Source organism: Oculina patagonica, chromosome 14 (assembly GCF_052425735.1).
Source record: "Oculina patagonica isolate OP01 chromosome 14, crgOcupat, whole genome shotgun sequence".
NCBI classification, from domain to species: domain Eukaryota; kingdom Metazoa; phylum Cnidaria; class Anthozoa; order Scleractinia; family Oculinidae; genus Oculina; species Oculina patagonica.
In genome coordinates, this window is record NC_135771.1 from 22,392,732 (window position 1) to 22,403,684 (window position 10,953).

Here is a 10,953-nt window from a genome sequence, read left to right on the forward strand (position 1 = left end):
AGATTAAGGAGGTTTGGCGAAGATTTTCGTGGAACCTCCGAAGACGTTTTGACCTTTGAGTGCAAGTGCACATGCGGGGTAACTGGCCCCTGTGCTAATTTAACTTAAGCGCTAACTCCGATATAAATGATCTTAGCGGTTTTTTGACAAAAATTTTTCATTTTCTCTAAAACAGCTTCATTTTAGTGACGCCAGGAACTCTTATCAGTATTGCGTGCACATTCCAAGAAAGCTGAAGTGTTACGGAGTTACAAGCAAACAAACCAGATCACGTCTCTTACTCCAACTGACTTAGTAACATTTGCAGTTTTTTACAATATATCAGAGTAGAAAATATAACCAATTTTCCTTCGTGTTCTGAAAAGTAGTTATTCTAAACAACAATTTTTTTTATACTTGGAGAGTGATCATTTCAGATATTTAACAGTCAACCATTTTCGTTGCCTAACAAGTATTGGGTAAACTATTGGCGCCATATGAGCAACATTTTCTTAAAACATTTGCGTGTTTTAAGTAAAACGTTTACTTAAAAAGTAACTCTATTTTGACATGTGTACTTTCCTTCTTTACTTTGTATTTTTTAATGGCTACGTTGTATGTTTTAGAAATTCAAGTGTCGTCCAAAATGTTTTTAGTTGCAGTTTATTATCTAGGCAACAACTGAAAACTTTCTTGGGCTTCCCCCCTTTGGTAGACTTTGTCGTCTTTTGTTTATATTTGCAAGCTTTGAGCGTAGTTTTTTGTTCAACAATTGAATAAAACATGTATAAAAGAATGGCTGTTGATTTTCACGCTCTCTATGGCTAGTCGTAGGTTGCTTGAAATTTTTATGACGAGTAAAATTTTCTATTTTTTTGCTCAACGAAATTTGTTCACTAAGTAAATATTAAGAAGGCCACCCTAGTTAAATACAATTGAGCATGCGCTGTGTTTGAGATCTCCTGGCGCCAGAAAGTTTGAGCTGTTATTGCGTGAGCGTGAACAACACTTTTTCTAATTTGAAGCTATGGATTTCGTGTTCTATATTTTACATAATTAGGACATTTGAAAGGACGAGAAGCACGGAACGCATTCAGTTCTTCAAAGAGATCAAACCAAGAGGAGATCACGGGAGAGTGATCGGACTTCAAAGAGAAAAACTTACAGAAGAGACGCCATTGTAGTAAGTTATAGTTGTAAGTAGATTACAATATTAAGGGAAAATAGATGTATACAAATTCGCCGATCCGGTTTTTTTGGCCAAATCCGTATATCCGCCACTAATTTCGTTCAAATCCGAATTCGCATAACTTGAAACCTTTGAGTAGTTCTACTCTTTTAAGAATATTCGTTTTATTGCTTGTTTTTGCAACAATTTCGTCAACATACCGACGAAGCTAGACCGACCAAAGTGATCTGAACTTCGTTTTAGTATCCACGTAATTAGAACTTCCTGACATGAAGAGTTCGGAATTCGCCCTCTTAAATTCTCAGCTAATCCACAATCCGCTGTATTTTTGAAGTCCGGGAATTTCCTCAATGTATCGCAAAAATCCGCAATCCGGGCACGTTTTTAGGCCCAATACATCGATCCGCGAACCTTTTCATCGCCCTCATCAAACAGATAGCAGATAGGCGAAAAAAGAGCACGTAGCGAATAGAATGACGACAAAGCAACGTGTAAAATTGCAATTGAAAACATGTGTATTCGGGCCGAATTTCTAGGTTTTAAATAAATTTTTCGATTTTAAGGCATGATCGTTTAAATTTTGCGTCGATCGTGTTTGAAAATTTGAAGTAGAGTCGCACCTATCTTTTGCAACTTTAAATGCTTCGCTGTTGATATTTGTATGTTTTTGTTTTTATGATTTCTTAACAGTCAAAATTAATGCATACACTCATTCCATGTTTTTACAGAAACTTTTCTTTAAAACCATGGAATAGGGGAATTTTTATACCACTACAATAATTTTTCCTGCCTATAATCTTGTTACAAAATAGGGCCCTACAGTGTAAAACGAAATAGTACAGTGTAATGACGTGTTATATTTTGTCACTGACCTTATATGGTCAAATGACGTAATAGTGTAATAATAAATATTAATAGTATTAATAACATGATAATTATCCCACAGTCCTGCGAGATATCTATTCAGTACCTCAGACGGAACACACTCATCACCGAACAACTTCGACTAAAAATGAAGTACTTTCTTGTCCTTTGTGCCGTTTTCTTCTGCTGGATCTCTGTCTCTGGTAAGGTCGAAGTTGGTCAATTCTGCCATTTAGTGTGTCTTTTTTTTAACTTCGGAGAAAAAGCATAAATTTTTCCAAAGCATGCACGTACCTCATTTAAATAAAAACTTGAAGACGACCGTAATCTGTGTTCAATGAACCATCATAACTTTGCTTTTTGCCCCCGCGCGGATTTGCAGAGTAGCTTATACAGTTAGTATCTCCGAGCATTTCACAGTACACAGCCCAATGGACAAAGACCGGACCACAACACAGGGAACTCCACACCCTACGCGCCCTTTAGTGAATAACTAAACGGCGAGTGAAGGAAATCTCAATGCAATCTCAATTTCCCCAGTCCCTTGGCACTTCGTGAAATCGAGGTTCCACTGTACTTGTCAACAGCACATGCGCCTTAAGCTATTTTTAATCGGGCGTGGCCGATTTATAGTTTACCCTTTGGTCGTCCTAGAGCATAGTCTCCTGGCGCGGCCAAAAAGACGGGGATAGCTTGGGGTTGCTACAAAACCGCTACGGGTGACGCATACCGCAATGGTTTTCATTTTAGTTTTGACAGGAAATCGTTGCAGGTACACTTGGTCGACTTTTGGGTTAATGTGTAATCAGGTTGTGTTTTTTTGCTTCGGCGGAAGGACAGAGAAAAAAGCTTACGGGGCAAAGTACAGTATGGGGCCCAGTTCTCGGCCACTTTTGACGTAAACTTGTATTTCTTACCTCAGAAGAACCGCAGGAACTTGAAATTTCTCCCAGAGCTAGCTACATTATTCAGCTTTTTGGTGTAAAGCTATCAACCGGTCAAAAATTAATTTGCCCGAGCAATAATAAAAATAAAAGCCCCATTTGTGGGCCCAGTTCTCGGCCACCTTGGCCCAGTTCTCGGCCACTAAAAAGCTTGTGCGTAATTATCTGTAAAAAAAAATGCTCAATTAATTTTCACAGTCATAAAATCACTCTGTAAACCTATTTATGTTATATCGATCCCAAATTATTTTTATGAGGCTTTGTTTTACTTTAGAAAAGAAGGATTTTAACGCGCCTAGTTGCCTATGTGCAGGTTCTAGCAACGCATTGTGTGACCCGTGCATTTAGATGGTTTATTTTGCAGTGAAAAGGTCTTTAAAGATTTAGGTGTTGTAGAAATAATAGACAAGACAAGAGTCAGCTCAAAACTTAGAGATAAGATTGAACTTTATTTTTAAAACATTTATTTCTTTCATTCTGGCAGCAGCAGATGAAATTATATTAAAAACCAAGCGCTAAGCTGTGATAGCGAGCAGGGTGGCCGAGAACTGGCAAATACGCAAACGTCGCAAGAAAAAATTTCGAAGTAAATTAAGACCAAAAAATACAACGGTTCAACGAAAAGTTAACTAAAGCAGAAAGCTGAATTATTCTACGTTTCACATGCCAAAAATTAGCTCGTATGGTGGGGGCTTTTGGATAAAATACGAATTTAACTACATCCATGAATTTTAAGGAGCCGTAAACAAACAAATTTTTCGGAAATGCAAATTCACCTACCTCCGCGTAAACTCGACGTGTGAGCTTTCTATATCGAATTGAACGATCAAACTCAAGATACTTAAAGCACATGAATCAGTCTATCGTTTGAAGGAAATACCTTTTTCTTTTAATTCAACTGGAGTGTGAAAAAACGCGTTAAACACAAAGTGGCCGAGAACTGGACCCGGCCGAGAACTGGGCCCCATACTGTACTGATATTCACCATTGTGAAATTGCACTCACTTTGACAAGTTAAAGTTATTTTTGTAAATGAAAAAGGTAACGTCATTGATGTCACGCAGTGTTTTTTTTAGCAAACTAGATGGTTTGCTGGTTTCTGACTATGAATGGGGGTGTTATCTTGCGGTATATTTTTTGAGCCTGACTCCGCCGTAAAACTTTTTTTTATTTAGCAAGAACTGTGTCGATTTTCATTTCTGGACAATTGGTCGTCAAGTCGTTTGTCACAAAGAGTAGAATGTTTGTACAGCATGTTTTGGAATTATTTTAGATTTGGTTAGTAAGACGCTTCTGAAGACCCGAGCAAAACATTGGGAATGTACAGTATTAATAGGAACTTGAATGGAATTTTTCACAAGTTGGATAAAGGTATCAACTGAAAAAAATGGACTTCAAAAGGAGAACTTGGATTTTGTTGTAATTAAATTTTATCGCGGATTGGATGCATAATATCACGGCTTTGAAAGTCTTCAAATAATTAGAAAGGTTCCTTTCTTCCTTTTGATCTTATTGTTATTTTCATGTATTGATTATTCGAAAGTGGTTTTCGTTGATACGAAAAAAAAAACGGGTTTTCACTGAATTGCTTGAAGTATTTTTAGACGTGATAATATTGGCTTAATCAAATTACATTGTGCACGAAATATTTGTTATTCTTTTGTCTTGAAACTTTGAGGAAATTGAAATTTTTGTTTGACAGTAGTGTATGAAAGGCATTTTATAGAACTGAATAAAAAATAAGAAACATTGATAAAGGTTATTTCAAAGATTTATTTTGCCTGATTTTGAAGGGTTTCAGGAGTTTTAAAGAGTGCTGGTAAACGGCTGTATGTTGTTTGTGATTACGGATCTTATTTAGTTTCGAACGCTCTAATTTTTGAAAGGTTAAAACAGGTTAAAACCGGGCGGTTTCATGAGTTTTTTGGGTGGAAAGGTACGGTGGTGGTCAAAAAAAAATGTTTAGAAAGGAATGACTGTAGTAGCACGTAAGTCGGAGGTTTGCGTGAGTCACGGGGTATAGTATGCGTGAGCTGGATTTCCGGCGTCATAACGGCATGTTTTGTTAATCGGGCGTGGCCGATTTATAGTTTACCCTTTGGTCGTCCTAGACGATAGTCTCCTGTCGGCTAAAAATTACGGGGATAGCCTGGACCAATCGGTTTCATTTCAGTTTTGACAGTAAATCGTTGTAGGAATACTGGGTCGACTTTTGGGCTAATCTGCAATCTGGTTCTCTTCTTTGCTTCGGCGGGAGGACAGAGGAAAAAGCTTAAGGGGTAAAGTACTAATAATCACCATTGTGAAACTGTAGTTGCTTTGACAAGTTGAAGCTATTTTTGTAAATAAAAGGGGTAACGTCATTGATGTCACGCAATGTTTTTGTGGGAAACTTTTGAAACTAGACGCTTTGCAGGTTTCTACAAATAGCAGTGTGATCTGGCGGTACATTTTTTTGAGGCGGACTCCACTTTAAAACTATTTTTTATATATTTAGCAAGAAGTATGTCGATTTTCATTTCCGCACAGTTAGGCGTCAAAGTCGCCTGTCACAAAGATTAGAATGTTTGCACAACTTGGTTTGGATATATTTTAGATTTGACTAGTGACGTTAGTAAGACACTTCTCAAGACATCAGCAAAACATTGGCAGTGTACAGTATTGGTGTGAACTTGAATGAATTTTTTACGAGATCAGTAAAGCTATCGAATAAAAAGATGACTTGAAAATGAAAACTTCGAATAATTATAATTAAATACCAATTGAATTTTAGATGAGAAATTCCGGAAGTGACATCTGTGTTTAAAATAGGAATTTTTGTACAACTTAAAGTTCCGAAAAAAAGACCACATGTTTGGTAAAAATCACAGACAAACATGATCAGGAAAACAAAACAGGCCAATTGGTTTTATTCACGAAAATACAACTTTCTTGAGAATGAGTTTGTAAACAAGACAATGAAATCGAATTACATTTCACTCGAAATTTGCATACATTTGAACTTGCAAAAAAGAAGTATCTCTGCCGAGACATAATAGCGTCAGACCTTACATTAATAATTATTGTATTCTGATCTGATTGTTATTTTTTATGCATAACTATTTGAAAGTGGTTCTCATCGATGAAAACAAAACGGTTTTTCATTCACTGCTTGAAGTATTTATAGACGTGAAAACATTCGCTTAATCAAATTACATTCTGCACGAAATATTTTGTATCCATTTGTCCCGAAACTTTGAGGAAATTGAAATCTTTGTGGACAGTACTGCATAAAAGCAGTTTATAGAATTGAATAAAAAGATAAGAACCATATTGATAAAGGAAATTTTAAAACTTTATTTTGGTTTATTTTGACGAAATTCAGGATTTTCAAAGACAGCCAGTAAACGGCTGTATGGTAGCGGGCAGAAGTCGGTTCGTTCTGAATTTTTCAATACGGTATACAAGTTACAGGTCAATAAACAGACCCTCTGTACAGTAAAAAACGTTTTGGGAACAAACCATTGTGAACTCATTTTCTATGTTGATCAGTAAAAATCCTTAGTACGACATGGGGCTTGTTATCAAGTTTGTTAGTACGTTAATACTGCAAGGTGTATAACCTCAGAGAATTATTATCAGTGTGTTTTGTTTTATTAGCGGTTTATACTCCAAGGTCTTGGAATGGGAGATCAAAATTAAGGCAAATTTCTGATATTATCTGATTGCTTGGCACAGATTAGTACGATACTTAATTGGTTAGGAAATTTAAACAAACATTAAATTGAATGAGAGTAGAAAGGGAGGGACAGGTGGGGGTGAAAGGCTAAGGAGATGGAAAGGGAGGGAGAATTAAAATCCATGCTTAGTTATATCACGCAACCTTTGACTTCTGTTGTTTTCTCACAAGAACAAAAATTAAGATGGGGTTCTACCTGAATTTGAATGGAACTTTAAGAGATTTAAAGAAGAGATTGAAGAAAAGAATGGAAACACCTTCAAACAGTTGACCCCCTCGCAAGAGCACTCCGGGTTGTCAGGAGACTGTTAATTTGGTGTCCGTCCACCAATTTTTAACTTCAAATTCAAATTTTAAAATCACATTAAATCTTCAATATTTCTTATTTGTCTACATTTTACTAATCCTTTGAGAAAAACTATCGCCTCCCAGACATCCCCCAAAATCGTTCAAAAATTAACAAAATACTGCAAAACAAATATATATGGGATAAGTAAAGCTTTTTTGGATTCCTTGAAACGCGGCTGAAATGGTTTTCAGTGTTTTCCAGCCCTTATACTTTGGGTCAGTACTACTATTCTTCACCAGTTTCTATTACAGTAATGGTATGAAACAAATACCTAATCATTGGTCAATAAGTTGTGATCATTTTCTTGACAATAGTAGTTACCTGATTAGGAGTTGTATACTGTTCCATTAAAGTGTAAGGACTGGAAAATACTGAAATGCGTCAGCCACCTAAAGCGTTGGAAAACTTGGTCTTCAGGTAAAACCCCGCCTTTATTAAAAGGCTGCACTTTGCTAAGTGTTACAAATTTATATTTTCTAGACGTCTAGTTCAATCGTTTATTTGTATTGTGCGAAATATATTTTTATAAATTGAGACCATTTATGTCATTAAGTAATAATGCAATCTTGAAAACATTCCAGATTTTCATTATTAAATAGAAACACGAAAAATTCAAGTTTGGGAAAACAAGCCTGTCAAAATGACGTTGCCATGGTGATTTCAAGTTACTGGCACAATAACTAATCCTACCAAATTATTGCGAGATAAATTTTCGATAAACGCGCAAAGTTTGGCAGCGTTTGGTTGAATCTTGAAGAAGTTATAAGCGTCAAAAGTCAGCGAGGGCCTCAAAAGCCCCCCCCCCCCCCCGGCCTGAATAGGTTTAAGTGACTGTTTTTGCAGTGATTTTTACTGTACTGTACCCTGCCTTTCAAGTCAAAACAGATAGCTAATTATCAAGCGCCCGATTTTAAGCTTCTCAAGCTTCTCAAGCTTCTTGTTTTCTTTTATTTTAGCTGGCAGCATCAAGTGTTACTTTTGTGTCGGTACTGGCGATGGATGTGCAACGGATAAACTGGTAGCAGACAAAGCTAAATACTTGGTGAAATGTCATCTCTGCATGACGTATACGTACCGGGTTAAAACAGATGACGAAACTGCAGTGATGAAGTTGTGTTCCGTCAAATCAGATTGTGATGCTACCAAAAAGCAATGCGATAAAATCAATGACATGACAGATGGACAATGTGTTGTCGACTGCTGTGATACTGACGAGTGTAACGCGGTCACGCCTAGATTGCCAAGTAAGAGAAAAACTTCTAACTTTCTTTAGTAGCATAACGCAGTGACTGACTGTTAGGAAAACTCGTATTATGATTGGCTACGCAAGCGCGTAATTTTCGATAGATTGCCTTGGGTACGCTCAAAATCACAAACCAAAACTATAAATAATAAAGCTATAAATAAACGAACCCTCTCTTTTTTGACATTAGCTTTCTTTGCACAAATCTTCACCTTATCGGCAACAGCCTTCAGTTCTATTTTTTATTTCTTCCACAGATTCCAAGTAGCAATCAGGCAATGAAGGACTCATCGGTTTGGATCAATTCAAGAAACTTGATAACAGTTAAGGTGGAAACAAGCTAGGACACAAGATACTAGAAATATGGACGTAAAATAAAACACAAAATAAATTATGTAAGTTGAAGATAATAAAAAAAAGAAGACTGAAATGAACATAAGCCATTTGTTTGATGTAGCGGGGATAGTTAAAACACCGGTACCTCGAATTCCAAAGGTAGATAGGTAGGTAAAGCCTACGTCGAGTGACCCATACCGTCGGAGCTTATCCGGTTTCTGTAGCATTAAGCGATTAGGCGAATTTATACTCCCCCCTGGATTGGATGCTTGTCCATCGCAGGGTTATTTCCCAGCATTAGTTTTCCGGTACCCATTTATACACCTGGGTGGAGAGAGGCACTATGAGAGTAAAGTTTCCTTCCCAAGAACACAACACAGTGACCCTGGCCAGGGCTAGAACCCAGACCACTCTTTCAGGAGTTTACGCACGAACCATTAGGCAACCACGTTTCCCGCACCGCGATTCCTTAAAGAAGCATTTAAAACATGGCGTCTTTTTGTGCTAAATACTGCACATTCGCGACCACCCCACACTGTTTTTGCGCTATTCCGTTCTACCTTAAAAACGAAAGAAAATACATCATTTCTGAGAACGAGATTGCTGAAAGAGTTTCGTTGTCAGCCAAGCGAAGCGAAGAACAATAATACTACGTCGAAAATCGTTTATCGTTTCTCGACTTAGCGAGCAACCATAAATGAAAGTTAAGTAAAACAGTTTATTCCGTGGAATGAGTAGATGCTCTTTTAAATTGATCGAAAAAATGGATAACTTCAAGAATTTCAAACGAAATTCATTTCTTGATGTAGACTTTTAGTTAAAAAATTTGTTGAAAGATGATATTCGCCTGGTATAAGTAAACCGAATAACATTTTCCGTTTTTCTCTTGCAGCTCAAACCTTTTAAATGTATCTATTTTAAAACCGAGAATATATCGTCTATATCGTAAAATTCTTTAGAGTCAAGGAGAATAATAATCTTGTTTTCTGACGTCTGTTCCAATAGTTTATTTTTTTCCTTTTATTAAACGCTTCCTCAGCTGTCACAAATCATGTTGTATTTTAATTTGACAAATAAAATTCATGACTATAAAAAGCTTATACAAATTTATTTTGCTCCTTCCACAACCTCGTCCCCAGGGCCTTCTCAGCGACGAGTTTTCAAAATGGCGGCTCGTCACGCCAACTATCGTAATCTATCTGACAACAAAGAAAAGTTGGGGCACTATAAAAAACATCTTCGCTGAAAATAAAGCTGATTCTCCACGAGTTGTTTTTAAACTTTTTTTTACGCGTACACGGAGATGAATCATTGATTGCATCGCCAAAAATTCAGTCTAAATAAAAATATATATAAAGGACGAGCAGTTCAAACATGCAGTTTGCAGAAACTTAAATATCTTGAAGATTTTTAAAACTTAAAATTTACACTATATGTGGATTGAAAATGGAATTTAACTCTTCGCACTCTTGCAACTATAAAGTTTGTCTGAAAGCCTACAATACTAATTAAAAGTGATCCATTTTATTTGAATAATAAATTACCATTTTCCTCACCGAGACCGCTAACAACACACAAACATCTTCGCATTTTTTCAGTTTGAGATTCTTGAGTAAAATTTTCGACAGTTACGAAAAATTGTAGTCTTGTTCTTAGTTTTTCCAAGCAGTTGTTTTTCTATGCATTTTCACAAAAGCTTGCAATAACAATGAAATGTTAAGGAAACTCCAATATACTCATATATGTAGAATCAAATTATACACCCGCGACGCAAATGATTTCACATGTCTTGAGAACAGCGGTTTGTTGACCAAAACCCCATCTTTCCGTAAAACAGCTTCATTTTAGCGACAGCAGGAACTCTTTTCAGTATTGCGTGCACATTCCAAGAAAGCTGAAGTGTTACGGAGTTACAAGCAAACAAACCAGATCACGTCTCTTACTCCGACTGACTTAGTAACATTTGCAGTTTTTTTTACAATATATCAGAGTAGAAAATATAACCAATTTTCCTTCGTGTTCTGAAAAGTAGTTATTCTAAACAACAATTTTTAGCGTGGTGACTGTCGTCCGGGCGACGGCCGAGCGGAGTGCGCGCGCGAGACCGCCCGGGAGAATGGAACACAGAAGAGAATGATGGGAGAAGAGGGGAAGGGCCGGGAGAGACCGTGACCCGGCGGCTCCCGCGGTCGGTCCGCGGGCTGGGAGCGCCGGGACGCTGAGCTGTGCACAGTGTGTCTGATCCCATGCCTCCCTGCAGGATGTGCGAGTGGAGTCCCGAGGCGTAGCACTCGAGTGACTTCCCGGTGATCCCTGGAAACGTCATCGCTT

The 10,953-nt window shown here is 37.3% G+C and overlaps 1 protein-coding gene across 1 annotated transcript; it reads left to right on the forward strand.

Annotated features, from left to right (window-relative positions):
• Positions 1–1,033: 1,033 nt before the first annotated feature.
• On the forward strand, positions 1,034–8,725 carry LOC144638552 (uncharacterized). Its single transcript, XM_078497747.1, has 4 exons — positions 1,034–1,162; positions 2,115–2,235; positions 8,000–8,287; positions 8,544–8,725. The coding sequence occupies exons 2-4, from the start codon at positions 2,181–2,183 to the stop codon at positions 8,552–8,554; spliced, it is 354 nt and encodes a 117-aa protein (XP_078353873.1). The 5' UTR covers positions 1,034–1,162; positions 2,115–2,180; the 3' UTR covers positions 8,555–8,725.
• Positions 8,726–10,953: the final 2,228 nt, after the last annotated feature.

Bases quoted from the DNA above. Each gene is read 5' to 3' on its own strand.
- LOC144638552 (XM_078497747.1), top strand. From the start codon at position 2,181: ATGAAGTACTTTCTTGTCCTTTGTGCCGTTTTCTTCTGCTGGATCTCT. The intron at 2,236-7,999 runs GTAAGGTCGAAG...CTTTTATTTTAG, and splicing joins CTGCTGGATCTCTGTCTCTG to CTGGCAGCATCAAGTGTTAC.